The 16,526-nt window shown below is 45.7% G+C and overlaps 1 protein-coding gene across 1 annotated transcript in view; it reads left to right on the top strand.

Annotated features, from left to right (window-relative positions):
• The window catches only part of maml1 (mastermind-like transcriptional coactivator 1), an 81,614-nt gene extending 72,976 nt beyond the window's left edge, over positions 1–8,638 (top strand). The window contains exon 5 of the mRNA XM_085996035.1: positions 1,964–8,638. Coding sequence (XP_085852161.1) covers positions 1,964–2,943 — 980 coding nt within the window. The 3' untranslated portion in view covers positions 2,944–8,638. The remainder of the gene's footprint in view (positions 1–1,963) is intronic.
• Positions 8,639–16,526: the final 7,888 nt, after the last annotated feature.

The raw sequence follows: 16,526 nt of genomic DNA, 5'->3' as shown, positions 1-16,526 counted from the left end.
ATGGAGTTATAGGAAAAATGTGCAAGGGTTAGGAAGGTGATAACACGTTCCGGGAGGTTAGAGATGGGGGCGGCGGTGGTGGCGGGGCAGCAGCTGGCAATGACAGAGGGGTCGAGGGTGGGATTTTTATGGGGGGATGATGATTATGAAAGTGGGCGGGGACAGTAACTGAGGAGAAGGAACTATTAGCAGTCTGCTAATTAGGAAGGGAAGTTGGGTGGTCAGTAGAGTTGAGAGGGGGAGGTAGGTCTCGTGGGCAAGGTGAGCTCGGAGAGGGCATGAGGAGAGATGATGTGGATTCAGGGCTTGGGGCGTCGAGCAGAAAGTGCTCATGGGGAGTTCAAGCTTTTTTTAAAAAAAAAAAAAAAAGAAACTAGCTTATTTGTTTAGCAAATTGTAAGCAGTTATAAGCAAATCATATTTTCTTTTTTGCAAGCTGGTCCATGGTATAAAGAACACTGTTTTCTCCATGTATTACTGGAGTTTAATTATATTAAAGAGCTACAATGCCGTGCGTACGCGGCCACCTCCAAGGCGCACACCATCCTGACGTGGACATAGAAATATAGAAGATAGGAGCAGGAGTAGGCCATTCGGCCCCTCGAGCCTGCTCGAGCAATGCGATCATGGCTGATCATCCAAATTCAGTACCCGGTCCCTGCTTTCTCCCCATATCCCTTGATCCCTTTAGCCTTAAGAAATATATCCAACTCCTTCTTGTCTTGAATATATTTAATGAACTGGCCTCCACTGCCTTCTGTGGTAGAGAATTCCACAGGTTCACCACTCTGGGTGAAGAAATTCCTCCTCCATTTCTGTCTTAAATGGCCTTCCCTTTATCCTTGGACTGTGTCCCCTGGTTCTGGACTCCCCAACCATCGGGAACATCCTTCCTGCATCTAGTCTGTCCAGTCCTGTCAGAATTTTATAAGTTTCAATGAGATCACCTCTCATTCTTCTAAACTCCAGCGAATATAAGCCCAATCGATCCAATCTCATGTATTGTTCCTTCACTGTGTCGCTGGGACAATGCCCTGGAATTCCTAACCTAACATGGGAGAGCCTTCACTCCAAAAGCTCAAGAAGTCCCACCACCAACTTCTCAAGGCAGCTAAGGGATTGCCAATAAATGTGGCCTTGCCAGCATCACCCACGCCCGAGAGCGCATTTTTAAGAGAAGTGATGTGTTTTGAGCAAAACATGCTGCAAGAAACGGCCAGTTGGTGCATTGAGTCACCTGTACTGTCATAGATCTTTCCATCTTAATTTTTCTAAAAGCAATTAATGAAAAGAAAGACTTGCATTTATTCATCGCCTTTCACGACCTCGGGACATCCCAAAGCACCTTACAGCCAATTAAATACTTTTTGAAGTATAGTTGAAACTTGAAAGACACTTGTAATGTAGGAAACGCGGTAGCCAATATATGCACAGCAAGGTCCCACAAACAGCAATGGGCGAATGACCATAAAATCAGTTTTAGTGATGTTGGTTGAGGGATAAATATTGGCCCAAGACACTGGGACGAACTCCCCTACTTTTTGAAATAGTACCATGGGCTCTCTTGCGTCCACCTGAGAGAGCAGGGGGCCCTCGGTTTAATGACTCATACGCAAGTTGACACCTCCGACAGTGCAGCGCTCCCTCAGTACTGCACTGAGAATGTCTGCCTGGATTATGTGCTCAAGTTCCTGACGTGGGGCTTGAGCCCATGACCACCTGACTCTGGCGAGAGTGCTACCCACTGAGCCATGGCTGACACTGTAGCCAAGAGTATAGTTTTTATTAGTTGAGCGAGGAGGTGGGGAAATCCGACTGCACAGTAGCTGTTACTGAGGCGTGAGCTTGCTGATGTTTCGGTCAGGAGCAGAAAAGGTTGTTTTAATGGAAGCTCTTTAATAATTAGGTTTGGCTATTGTGTTGCAGGAGATTAATTTTCTGAATGTTGTGCTCGCTTTCATAGGTTCCCCTCAAGTTCTTCCAACGGTTGGAAATCTGGCCGCAGCGAGCGCGAGCAGCTCACGGTTGTTCTCTCAGAATCAAAGCATGATCCCGATCGGGCAAAGCCAGAGTTCTGTCTCCTCCAGCGGCTCTGCTGCTGGTCAGTCAGAGCTGGGAGTGTCTCAGTACAGTAATATGCACAATGTCCAACAGGGAATGTACAGTGTGGGGTCAAATATGAACCAAATGCTTCCGCATTCTGCCCCGGGCACAATTGGAAACGGACAGCTTTCAAATCCGTTGCAGAGACAGCCGAGTATGACTCCAGGAGCCCCCATGGTAACGGCATATGGTCAGAATCACCTCGTCAACTCCAACCTTGCACAGCAGCCACACAACAAAGGGGCTGTGAGCCAGGCTGCATCAAAGACCCACTTGCAGAGGTTACCGGGTGGCGTGGCCAATCCGAATCCAACGTGGCAGCATCAAGCCTTGCAAAACATGAATAACCAAAACCAAGCAAACAGCAACCTAGTAGCATTCAGCAGTACCTCAACTTTCCACGTGCGGCCATCTCGCCCCAAGATCGCCAGCCAGCAGTTTGTGCAGGGAATGCCACGAGCGGGTCTCGCTGCAGTCAGACCAATGGGATCCATCACCTCGACAGTCAGTGGGCAGATGATGCCTACATTAGTTGGACCTCTGACACGGACAAACCAGCCCTCGCAGCAGGCTGTCCCGAGTTTAAACCAATCGGTTCCGGACATGGCGAGCTTTGCTTCCGGCCAGCAAATGGCCGCAAGGGGCAACCCCCACTGCAACCAGGTTTACCAGGCAAGAAGCACCAGCCAGGAACTACCTTTCAGCTACGGTAACCAGTCCGGAGGCAGCACGCTTCAGGGGTTACCCGGCGACACGGACCTGATGGACTCTTTGCTGAAAAACAGGACTACAGAGGAGTGGATAATCGATTTGGACGAGTTTCTGGGATCGCACCATTGAAGGCTAGCTCGCTGACCTTGTGTGGAATCAGTGGGAATAAGTGTAATTTTTGGAAAAAAAAATTTAAAAACACAATGGGACCAAAAAATGAAACTGTAACAAAACCCCTGTGGCACATGGCAGGTGAAAATGTATGGTTGGGAAAAGTTTTATGGGCAACTTTAAAAATTACCATTTTACTGTCAACGCTAACGGGTTACAAAACTTTTATATATAAATGAAAATGCATAAAAAGTAGTTTAAAAAAAATAAAAAACAAGTTACTTTATTACACACGGTTGCCCACTGCTAGTCAGGAAAGCCATACCAGATCACTTCTTTGAGCAATCTACCCTACAGACTTTTAAAACCCAAGTTCACAATACCATAATCAAGTAATGGAAAGGGAGAATGTTGGGAAATACACAGCAGGATAGCCAGGATATCTAAAGACTCGTGAATCCGATCAAGAGTACTTCTCTCTTTTCTCGGACGCTGACTCTCCTGTTGTCCATTTCAAGCGGTTTCTATTTTTATTTCCGATTTTACTTTTATTTGTTACACCACAGTCAGTTTTTTTTTAAGTGTTTATCTGTCTTCTCTTCTCCGCTTTGGAGGTGTCCAGCCCTTGCACTCCTGCTGTTTTTCGCAAGAGGGGGAAAAAAAAGTGATCTGTAAAGTCATTGCTGGAGTTACCACATTTTTAAGAACTGAAGTTATTCGTGTTCCACTGTCTAAAATCCCAGTCTCGAGTTTTGCTGATTATTTTTAATGTCTGGTATCTCTGAGACCATCTATGATGTGTTTTTAACTGTTGCAATTCTTCCAACTTTTACTGTTCTCCCTCTTTCCTGTAAAGTAATTTCTGTGTCTGTTGTCTGACTTTGAGCTTATTTAGGTGTTTTTTTTCCCCTTTTTTTTTTTAAATGATCTCTTTGGGCTTTCCAGCAAAGTTCAGGAAGAGCATTGTGGGAGTTTGTTGTGAATTACTTCACAGAAAATTATCGCCTGCCTTTCACCGTTGGGGAAATAGTTAAGTGAAAATGCAACCTTTTATTTTAAATACAAAGTGATTGTACTTGCCCGAGCTAGCTGTGCTTCATAAACGGTAATGCCGGTTTTTTAATAGGTCAGCGTCTTGGGCTGCAAGGTTTTCTCTCGCCGCAGCATCGTAAACGTAGCGGGAAGATCCTTTTCATTATCTTTCGGCAAAGTAGAGGAAATCGGCCTGGTATGTTCCCAAAAGCGGCACCACGTAGTAAGTGAACCCTGACTGGGGACTTTCTCGTCTTTCCCTATTCTCTGGCCAAAGAGGAAGTTTTTAAAAATATTCATTCTGCGCATGTGACAGTCGCTCGTTGCCCTTGGGTGACGTGCTCGGCCACTTCAGAGAGAAGGTAAGAGTCAGCCATGTCGGTGTGGGGACTGGCGTCACATACAGGCCCAGACTGGGTAAGGACGGCAGGTTTCCTTCCCTAAAGGGGCATCAATGAACCAGGTTTTAGGACAATCTAACAGTTTCATAGTCACTTTCAATTTTACCAGATTTTAAAATTTTATTTCCAGAGCTTTTTTTATATAAAAAAAAAAAAAAAAATTAAATAAATAAATAAACTAACTGAATTCAAATTCTCAAACTGCCCACGGTGGGATTTGAACTCGTCTTTTCTGGATTATTAGCCCAGTAACATAACCACTGTGCCACTGTATTCCATATGAAATAATCAGTGTTCTCTTGCTCAAGACACGAGGAAAGAAGTGCTTCTGCATTTAGCACGTTCTTAAAAATCACAAGTGCAACACGTCTGCATTGCTGTATCGAACAATATTTTTGCACTTTACTTCCTTTTTTGTCTTGTTTTCTCCAGCCCCCCCCCTGTAGAATCTGGGGAGGTGGTGGAGGGCAGCATGACAAGTTGTTGTATGTAAAGGCACTTGTGGCATGCGGGTCCTCTTTGTGTCTACGGTTAACCATTTGAATAAACTCCATTGTAATATTTCAGAATCTCGACAAGACTTGGCTCAAACTTTTACAAGTAGTTTGGAAGCCGGGGAAAGTTAATTGCACTATGCATCCGACGCCTGTTTCACGCTCGCTTTATGTTGTTCAGGACACTGAGAGCAGCATTGAAAGGGAGATCCACCATCTACCAGTGCCCCTCACTCCCCGTCTTTTCTCCCCATGCGCAATCTGTACTGTTGGAGGCTCATGTCGCATCTGCCTCTGATCGTAGACATTGGTGTCCCAGATGCATTCGAGGGGACAGAAACTGTCTTTTGCGCTTGTCTGGTGCGGGCCACAGATTATCGAGGTAAACCAGCCAGATACAGAATGCGAATCAGTCATTTATTGTCCCAACCATCCATTTCCCTAGTCCATGGTTGAGATGTTCTATGGCAAATACACTGCCCTCCAATCATGGTGCTTGCAGTATCTTGATGTTTTAAGTCAGTCAAATTGTGTGTATATAAATGTTTACATTTTTATAAAAGAAAAATTGATAAAATTATTTAGGTCTTTGTCTGTAATATATTTTTACATTTTATAGTTTTAAAAAAACTGCTTTCTTGCTATGATTTTTGTAAGTCTTAACTCTGCAATTGATGATTGTATTGACTTTACTCGCTCTGCCTAACCATTTTGTATTCAGCTGTAATGTCAGACTTTAAGCCCACACCATTAGAACTTTTAAAGGTGTTCTGGTGGGAAAAATACCGATGGCCAAATCTGATTTTAAAGTCACTCTCCTTCAGAGATTTAAAAAGTCTTTTGTGTTTTGTTAAAATTAATTTAAGACTGTCCAGAATATGTTGGATTGTGTGTGCGTGTATATTTCTTAGAAACCTGTTTTAATTGATCCCACCTCACTCTACCCATCCACTCCTCTCCAGAAACTAATCCAATCACCTCTTTAATCCATTTATGTCATGTAATGTGTTTCAGTTCTGCAGTTTTAGCCCTGTTCTGCTAAGTAGTACAAACTAGTGGTTACAAAGTTTTGACGAGAATTTCTACTCCAACCTGTTCAAAGGTTTCTGTTACAAGTATCGCATTTTTTAAGCAAAGGAATATATTGCTCCTTTTACTTCAGATAATCTTTACCTTTTGTAAATGTAATTCAGGTAAAATCTGTATGTGTAGTTTAAACACAGATATATAAATTTTATATGTACCAAGCAGGCTGCATATGGTGCCTGTTTTTCTTTGTTCCCTTGCGTATATCTTTTTAAAACTTTTTTTAAATGTTAAATTATTTAAAGTTGTGGCAAAGGAGGTGGTATAAATGTTCCTTTCAAGTTTAACGCTGTAATAGAGAATGTGAAGTTGCACCATAATTGTTCAGCATTTTGACACCACATTTGGAATTCCGCAAGCTAATGTAGAATCTGTCATCTTAAGTGGCTGCCTTGATTTCACTTTAGTTTGTGAATTACTTTGCTGGTTAATCTTTTGCAAATTCCATTCGCTGTCTGCTTCTCTTCCTCCCTCCCTCATCCTCCTGGGTCCTGGGCAAGCTTGCTATTTCAACAAAACAATTCTATAGTTATTCACTGAAAATTTATTATTGAAACTGAATTGCTGTATGCTGATATTTAAGGTACTAAATTGGGAATTCAGAACCAAAAAAAGCTGATGTAAAATCTGGTGTTGATGCCTAAAGAGGATTTTAACCAGTTAGAAATGATGCCATTGGTATCTGTGGATGCCCTCACAGTAATCGGCATTGAATGGGTTCTGAATTCACTCTCTTCTCTCGATCAATTTTGGACAGAGCGCCCATTCACACTTCTACAATGTTGATTTTTATGTCGCACGGTTTGGTTAACTCAATGTGTGAAGGGGCCTTGCACCTTTCAGAAGTCTGGCTGCCCTGTGCACAAAACAGTTCTCCGCTTCTAATACTGATTATTATATTAAAGAATAGTTTTTATGTAAGAAGTTTCACTCTCCAACAGTACTGCTTATAATGCAGCCTGGGGTCAATTGGGAGCCTATCTCCCCTCCATCTGGGGTCCTCAACAGACTAACTGTGGGCCTTCGATCATAACACAAGAAATAGGAGCAGGAGTCGGCCAATCGAGCCTGCTCCGCCATTCAATAAGATTATGGCTGAACTTCTACATCAACTCCACTTCCCTGCCCGATCCCCATATCCCTTGATTCCCTCAGTACCCAAAAATCTATCAATCTCTGACTTAAATATACTTCTCGACTGAGCATCCACAGCTCTTTGGGGCAGAGAATTCCAAATCTTCGCAACCCTCAGTGAAGAAATTTCTCCTCATCAGTCCTAACTGGCCAACCCCTTATCCTGAGACTATGACCCTGCATTTTAGACTCTCCAGCCAGGGGATACAACCTATCAGTATCTACCTTGCCAAGCCCCCTCAGAATTTTATACGTTTCAATGAGATCATCTCATTCTTCAAAACTCTTGCCTGGCTGTGGGGTCTCCATGATGCTGTAATTTGGTGCTTTTCCCTCTCGGCAAAGGCAGCAAGGGGGATGCTATTGGAAAGGTGGTTGTCCCAGCATATCTACACTGAGGCTATTGTAAGCTTCAGAGAGTTAACCGACAAGTTAATTGTTATAGAATCAAAGAAATTTACAGCACAGAAGGAGGCCATTTGTGTCTGTGCCGGCCGAAAAAGAGCTATTCAACTTAATCCCACTTTCCAGCTCTTGGTCCGTAGCCTTGTAGGTTACGACACTTCCAGGTGCATATCCAAGTACTTTTTAAATGTGATGAGGGTTTCTGCCTCTACCACCCTTTCAGGCAGTGAGTTCCAGACCCCCACCACCCTCTGGGTGAAAAAAGTTCTCCTCAACTCCCCTCTAATCCTTCTACCAATTACTTTAAATCTGTGCCCCTGGTTATTGACCTCTCTGCTAAGGGAAACCGGTCCTTCCTATCCACTCTATCTTGGCCCCTCATAATTTTATACACCTCAATTAAATCTCCCCTCAGCCTCTTCCATTCCAAAGAAAACAACCCCAGCCTCTCCAATCTTTCCTCATAGCTAAAATTCCCCAGTCCTGGCAACATCCTCGGAAATCTCCTCTGTACCCTCTCCAGTGCAATCACATCCTTCCTGTAATGTGGTGACCAGAACTGCACGCAGTACTCTAGCTGTGGCCTAACTAGTGTTTTATACAGTTCAAACATAACCCCCCTGCTCTTACATTCTATGAAGTCATTGGGACTGTTGGATATTTATATTCCACGAGGGTAAGAGCCCTTCCTGGTCTCTCCAAATCATACAAATTGTGGCCGAGAGCACAGGTGTCCTGATTTAAGCCCCCGTTAGTGCTACTGTAAACTCTCCCCTAGGTTGCGGACAGAAGGTGTATGAGGATGACCCTCTGGCCTTGCCACAGCAATCTGGCTAAGATTGGCAGTGTTAGTAAAATTACCTTTATTGGTACAAAAAGAAAATACTGCAGATGCTGGAAAACTGAAATAATCTTTATTTTGGTAGGTTGCTGTCTGCAGGTGGGACTGAGCTTAACATGGGATCTGGCTGGAGTTTATATAATTAATATTTTAATTTCTGCTTAATGAAACATCTCTCTCCCCCTGCCTCCCATTATAATTATTCTAAACTAGATTTGGCCATGGTAGGGTTTTTTCCATCTTAAACTACATAAGTAACTGTAAATATAACTCCAGATGTTGGGAATCATGTGCAAATAAAGACTTCTTTATGATCTGTTTGTAATTGTACTGTGTGTTTCCTCATCAGTGGTGCTGGCTCAGGATTTGCGCTGCCCAGCAAAGCACATAGCGTCCTGTCTTTCACAGAACTGTGCTGCTGAAGTTCTTTTCTGCCGTTTCATTCTTCCCAAGACCAATACCAAATTCGCTCCGTTAGATCTCTGTAGAGCCTGGGCCCACTGCCAACGAGTGCCAGGCAACTGAGACACCAATCTGAATCTGGTGTTGATAAAGCTGCAAATGTTGCGGTAAGTGACATAAAGGGAGGGGTCTCTGTTACAGGCTGGCGAGGTTAGAAAGGAGGAATTTGACCCAGAACTTTACACATGTAGGAGTCAAGTTCATTTGTTAGAAGATAAATTGGAAAGCCCAATGGGAGTAGAAGGAGCAAAAATGGTGTTTCCGGTCATTACACTGGACTGGTGCATATCATTAAAAAAAGACTTGAATTTATATTGTGCCTTTCGCAACCTCGGGACGCCCCAAAGCGCTTTACAGCCAGCAAAGTACTTTTGAAGTGTAGTCACTGTTGTAATGTAGGAAACACAGGCCAATTTGCACACTGCAAGGGTCCCATAAACAGCAATGTGATAATCAGATTTTTTTTTAGTGATGTTGGTTGAGGGATAAATAAACTGTCCAGAACTCCCCTGCTCTTCCAATAGTGTCCTGGGATCTTTTACGTCTACCTGAGAGGGAAGTGATCAAAAATTCTGAAATGTGGCTGAGGCATTTCTTGTTCATTTTCTCAGGTCATCCTCCCCTTCAGGATAGGCAATGTTAAAATAACAGGGAAGACCTAATAGGTAGCTGAACTTCACCGTACTGCCCCTTGAGACAGTTATTTCCTCTTTTTTGCGTATGAATTTTGTGTTCACGTGATGTTGACATTGGGAGACGAGAAAGGAATATAGGAACAGGTGTGTAGAGTCATAGTCATAACTGCACAGAAGGAGGCCATTCAGCCCATCGAGTCCGTGCCAGCTCTCTGTAGAGCAATCCAGTCAGTCCCATTCCCCCGCTCTATCCCCGTAGCCCTGCAAGTTTATTTCCCTCAAGTGCCTATCCAGTCTCCCCTTGAAAACATTGAGTGTCTCCGCTTCCACCACTTCCATCGGCAGCGAGTTCCAGGTCCCCACTACTCGCTGCGTAAAGTTTTTCCTCACATCCCCCCTGTATCTCGCTCAAAACCTTAAATCTGTGTCCCCTAGTCCTTGTACCATCAACTAGTGGGAACAGCCTTTCCCCGTCTAGCCTATCCAAACCTGTCATAATCTTGTACACCTCTATCAAAGGCATGTACTGCCCTTCAGTTAGATCGTAGCTCCTCTCCTCCCTCTCTCTCTCTCTCTCTTTCCCCCCCCCCTCCCCTTCCCTCCCTCTCTCTCTCTCAAATCTCCATTTTACCCACCTTTGCTCCATATCCCTTGATCCCCTTGTCCAACAAAAATCTATCAATCGCAGCTTTGAAATTTTCAATTGACTCCTGGCCTCAACAGCTTTTTGGAGGAGAGAATTCAGATTTCCACTACCCTTTGTGTGAAGTGCGTCCTGACATCGGCCCTGAACGGCCTAGCTCTAATTTTAAGGTAATGCCCCCTTATTCTGGCCTCCCCCAGCAGAAGAAGTAACTTTCTATCTACTGTATCAAATCCTTTAATCATCTTAAACACCTCAATTAGGCCACCCCTTAATCTTCTATAGTCTAGCTGTTTTCTCATTTACTCAACCAGTGTAAGCATCAAGCACTCCCAGATCATGCATAGCTTTGAGTCAAATGCAGGTTCAGCTCCCTTCATTATGTCTCAGAAGTGCCTGAACCCCCAACCCCAAAACAGCAACCCCCACCAATGTGCAATTTTCCATGCTCGCTGCCAATTTATGGCTCAATTAGCGGCAGTTTTGTGCCGTTGGACTGAGACTGCCTAAACTCATTTTATGTAGAACTCGCAGCCAGCAAAAACAAGAAAACGATCATTCAATCAGATTTCAACCATCAATGGTAAAAGAGCAGTCTCTTGCATAGTATGTACAGCACGGAAACAGGCCATTCAGCCCAACCAGTCCAGGCAGATGTTTATGCTCCACACGAGCCTCCTCCCACCCCTCTTCATCTCACTCCATTAACATAGCCTTCTATTCCTTTCTCCCTCGTGTTTTTCAAGCTTCCGTTAAAGTGTATCTATACTATTCACCTCAACCACTCCCTGTGGTAGCGAGTTCCACATTCTAACCACTCTGGGTAAAGATGTTTCTCCTGAATTCCCTATTAGATTTATTAGTGACTGTCTTATATTGATGGCATAAAAACAGAAAATGCTGAAAATACTCGGCAGGTCAGGCAGCATCTGTGGAGAGAGAAACAATGTTTAAGGTTGATGACCTTTCGTCAGAACTATATATTTGAAAATATTTATGGTCCCCAGTCTGTCTTGACTGTACATTTCATAACCCCTGCCCATATTTTATTCAGGATGAGATTTATACATAATAGTAGACATGTTACTTTCAATGCCAAAAGTGATAACAATTAGTCAACAGAATGGTAGCATATATGGCCAGACATTAGAATACAAGTCTGTGCAGGCTTCACATCCAGTGTTTCGTAAACTAGGAGTGCTGAAACAAGCCCCTCAATCGGGACAAATTCAAAGTGCTTTACTGCACTGGGGCCAGTTGCTTAGATGTTAGTTTAATTGGAACACTGGCAAAGTTTGCACTTAAATCGAGCACTTGTGATGGCTGTGCCACATTGAAATGACAGCTAAAGGTTTTTAAATTCTGTGAAATCCACACTAAAACATCAGCACTATTAAATAGATTTCTCACTGGTTTCTTCTGGCACTCGGTGCAAAAAGTCTCGCTCTTTATTTGAAAAGAGCCAGTAAACAATATATACAGGTTTATTTTAAAGAGCTTCCCACTGTATGTTCCACCCAGCATTTTTTTATATTTGTTCATGGGATGTGGGCATTGCTGGCAAGACCAGCATTTATTGCCCATCCCTAGTTGCCCTTGAGAAGGTGGTGGTGAGCCACCTTCTTGAGCCGCTGCAGTCCGTGTGGTGAAGGTGCTCCCACAGTGCTGTTAGGGAGGGAGTTCCAGGATTTTGACCCAGCGACAATGAAGGAACATATATTTCCAAGTCAGGATGGTGTGTAATTTGGAGGGGAACTTGCAGGTGGTGATGTTCCCATGCGCCCACTGCCCTTGTCCTTCTAGGTCGCGGGTTTGGAAGGTGCTGCCGAAGAAGCCTTGGTGAGTTGCAGCAGTGCAACTTGTAGATGGTACACACTGCAGCCACGGTGCGCCGGTGGTGGAGGGAGTGAATGTTTTTACGGTGGTGGATGGGGTGCCAATCAAGCGGGCTGCTTTGTCCTGGATAGTGTCGAGCTTCTTGAGTGTTGTTGGAGCTGCACTCATCCAGGCAAGTGGAGAGTATTCCATCACACTCCTGACTTGTGCCTTGTAGATGTGGAAAGGCTTTGAGGAGTCGGGAGGTGAGACACTCGCTGCAGAATACCCATTCATAACCTTGTCTTGCTTTTTGCCGCTGTAACCAAGCGTGTGATTTGAGAGTCTGACGCTTCAGAAAGCAAGAAGCTTGCGTTTAAGACGAGTATGGTAAACTCGGTACAATAGCAAAATACTGCAGATGCTGGAAATCTGAGATAACAGAAAATGCTGGAAATACTCAGCAGGCCAGGCAGCATCTGTGGAGAGAGAAACAGAGTTAACGTTTCAGGTCTGGGACCCTTCATCAGAACTGGAAAAAGCTGGAGGTGTAACAGATATTTAGCAGGTGCAGAGACAGCGGGGGGGGGGGGGGCGGTGTAGGAGGGGAGGAAGGAATTGAAAGAACATCCTGTACTTTTTTAAAAGGCAGGAAAGGTAAAATGTTGCAAATGGGAGTGGCAAAAATCATACAGCATGAAAAATGGGGGCAGGGATTATTATCTGAAATTGTTGAACTCGATGTTGAGTCCGGCAGGCTGCAAAGTGTCTAATCGAAAGATGAGGTGCTGTTCCTCGAGCTTACGCTGAGCTTCATTGGAACAATGTAATAGGCCGAGGACAGAGAGATCAGAGTGGGAATGGAGCGGAGAATTAAAGTGACAGGCGACCGGAAGTTCAGGGTCACCCTTACGGACTGAACGAAGGTGTTCCGCAAAGCGGTTGCCCAAACAAATGGTAAACTCGGTGGTGGTTTTATCCAGTTAATGTTTGCTTCAATCTTTCCAGCAAAACTCCTGTCTGAGAATTCACTTTTTTTCTTTGACAAAACAGTTTCGAGACTTGCATTTATACAATGCCTTTCACAACTTTCCAAAGCACTTTACAGCCAATGAAGCACTTTTTGAAGTGTAGTCATTGTTCTAATGTAGAAAATGCAGTAATCAATTTGTGCACAGCAAGCTCCCACAAACAATGTGACAATGACCAGATAATCTGTTTGTGATGTTGAGGGATAAATATTGGTCAGGACACTGGGGAGAACTCCCCAGCTCCTCTTCAAAATAGTGGCCATGGGATCTTTTACATCCACTCGAGAGGGCAGACGGGGCCTCTGTTTAGCGTCTCATCTGAAAGACGGCACCTCCAACAGTGCTGTGCTCCCGGAGTACGGCATTGGGAGTGTCAGCCTGAATTATGTGCTGAAGTCCCTGGATTGGGACTTGAATCCAAAACCTTCTGACTCCGAGTGCTACCCACTTGAGCCATGGCTGACCCCTGCAAATACAGTGCCTTATCCTCTTCGTATGTTGGTGCAGGTGGTTGTGTAATTTCCTTTTGTAAGCAATGGAAAGTGTATATTATGATTTCATTGAATAAGAGTTAACGGCTGCAGTTCAGTTAATTTAGATCCATGTAGATGAGTTCCAGTCACACAACGCAACTAATCACACATTCATTTGAGTTAAAAATAAAAAAAAATTTAAAAAAATTCTCAGGATGTGGCCGGCATTTAGACAATCGGTTTGAGCTGGATTTCAACTACCAAAGGTGAAAGAGCGGTCTCTTGCATAGTATTTAATACAGCACAGCAACATATCCATGCCGTGTTTATGCTCCACGCGAGCCTTCTCCCACCCTTCAGAGCGGACTTGAGCGGCAGTAAGAGGAGCGGCGGCACATTGGAATTCAAAAACAGCAACAAAAAAAATAATCAAGGAGTGACGTCACAGGACAGCAGGTGAGTTTATTAAAAAAAAAAAAAAAAATTCTCAGGATGTGGCCGGCATTTAGACAATCAGTTGGTGAGTGATGCGCTATCAATTACTCATAAAAGACTGAGAGTTAAGAGAGTAACTAAAGGCTTTTATTAGCAAAGAACTGAGCATGCCTCTCGTGGTTGACTGGGTTCCAAGAAGGCAGGGGGCTGCAGGTCAATCACCTTTATACCTGGGCCTGTGTGGGTGGAGCCAGCCGAGACATGTTGAGGCATGCATAGGTACAACGTGTAACAACAACAACAACAGTGGTTTACCACATTCACCCCTTGTTTAAAATTGAGTCCGGCGGGGTGAAGTGTACTAAAGGTTCGTGTAAGTAAGTCTATCAGGTGGCCTTGTATGCCGCCCTGATCGTCGTGGTGGCGGCGGTGATGGTGCAGCATCCAACGTTGAGTCTGGCGTCTCATTGAGTGGTTGGGTGGTCAATAACGGGTCCTGGGGCTGCGGCATGCCGTCTAGCGGGGTTGGGTTGTGGGTAGTGGTGGATGTCAATGGTAGTGTTTCAGGGGCACCCAAAGGTGCGAGATCTCGTGTGGGGCTGTGTCCTCCCGCCCGTCCGGGTACGCTACGTAAGCGTACTGGGGGTAGGCGTGGGTAGTGGTGGATGGCGAGGGGGGTGTTTCGGGAGCACCCGAAGGTGCGAGGTCTCGTATGGAGACTGTGTCCTCCCGCCCGTCTGGGTACACCACGTAAGCATACTGAGGGTTGGCATGGAGGAGGCTCACCCTCTCGACCAGGGGGTCCATCTTATGGGACCTCACGTGCTTCCGCAGTAGGACGGGTCCTGGAGAAGTCAGCCATGTCGGTAACGAGATCCCCGATGTGGACTTCCTGGGGAAGGAGAACATTCTCTTGAGGGGTAGCATTGGTGGCTGTACAGAGCAGTGACCGAGTGGAATGGAGCGCCGCAGGGAGGACTTCCTGCCAGCGAGAGGTCGGAAGGCCCTTAGATTTCAAGTTTAAAAGGACTGCCTTCCAGACCGTCGCATTCTCCTTTCCACCTGGCCATTCCCCCGGGGGTTGTAGCTGGTGGTCCTGCTTGTAGCGATACCTCTCGAGAGCAGGTACTGCCGGAGTTCGTCGCTCATAAAGGATGAGCCCCTGTCGCTATGAATATAGCTAGGGAAACCGAACAAGGCGAAGAGGTCATTCAGACATTTAATGACCGTGGTACTGGTCATGTCTGAGCAAGGGATGGGAAACGGGAGTACCCATCAATTATGTTGAGGAAGTACACATTGCGGTCGGAGGAGGGGCGGGGCCCTTTAAAATCGACGCTCAGCCGTTCAAAGGGGCGCGTGGCTTTGATCAGGCTTGCTCTGTCTGGCCTATAAAAATGCGGTTTGCACTCGGCACAGATTTGGCAGTTCCTGGTCATGGTCCTGACCACCTCCGATGGAGTAGGGCAGGTTACGGGATTTGATGAAGTGAAAAAACCTGGTGACCCCCGGGTGGCAGAGGTCATTGTGGAGGGTCTTCAGTCTATCGACCTGCGCGTTGGCGCATGTACCACGTGATAGGGCATCTGGGGGCTCATTGAGTTTCCCGGGCCGGTACAAGATATCGTAATTGTCGGTGGAGAGTTCGATTCTCCACCTCAAGATCTTGTCGTTCTTGATTTTGCCCCTCTGCTTATTATTAAACATAAAAGCTACTGTACGCTGGTCAGTGAGCAGGGTAAATCGTTTTCCGGCCAGGTAATGCCTCCAATGTCGCACAGCTTCCACAATGGCCTGGGCCTCCTTTTCGACAGAGGAGTGTTGAATCTCGGGGCCCTGGAGGGTCCTTGAGAAAAAGGCCACAGGTCTCCCCGCCTGGTTAAGGGTTGCAGCTAGGGCAAAGTTGGATGCGTCGCTCTCCACTTGGAAAGGGATGGACTCATCCACTGCGTGCATTGTGGCCTTCGCAATATCTCCTTTTATGAGAGTGAAGGCTGCACAGGCCTCTGCTGTCAGGGGGAAGGAGGTGGACTTGATGAGGGGTCTGGCTTTGTCCGCATAGTTGGGCACCCACTGAGCATAGTACGAGAAAAACCCTAGGCATCTCTTCAGTGCTTTTTGGCAGTGGGGGAGGGGGAGCTCCATAAGGGGGCGCATCCTGTCGGGGTCGGGGCCGATGACTCCGTTCTCCACTACACAGCCAAGAATGGCAAGGCGCTTGGTACGAAACATACATTTGTCCTTGTTGTATGTTAGGTTCAGCCGCTGGGCCGTACGGAGGAATTTCTCTAGATTAACATCATGGTCCTGCTGGTCGCGGCCGCAGATGGTGACGTTGTCTAGATAGGGGAAAGTGGCCTGGAGCGCGTTCTGGTCGCCCATCCGGTCCATCTCCCGTTGGAAGACTGAAACCCAGTTGGTGACGCCGAAGGGAACTCTGAGGAAGTGGTAGAGACGACCGTCAGCTTCAAAAGCTGTGTACTGGCGGTCCTCAGCCCTGATGGGGAGCTGGTGGTATGCTGACTTCAGATCAATCGTCGAGAACACCCGGTATTGTGCTATCTGATTGACCATGTCAGATATGCGGGGGAGTGGGTATGCATCTAGCTGGGTGTAGCGATTGATCGTCTGGCTGTAGTCAATAACTAGGCGCTGTTTTTCGCCAGTCTTCACTACCACCACTTGTGCTCGCCATGGGCTGGTGCTACTTTCAA

This window comes from Somniosus microcephalus, chromosome 8, assembly GCF_052327205.1.
Source record: "Somniosus microcephalus isolate GS21.2 chromosome 8, FLI_Smic_1.0, whole genome shotgun sequence".
NCBI classification, from domain to species: domain Eukaryota; kingdom Metazoa; phylum Chordata; class Chondrichthyes; order Squaliformes; family Somniosidae; genus Somniosus; species Somniosus microcephalus.
Note: the sequence above shows the minus strand (reverse complement) of the source record. Positions and strands in the feature narration are given on the sequence as shown.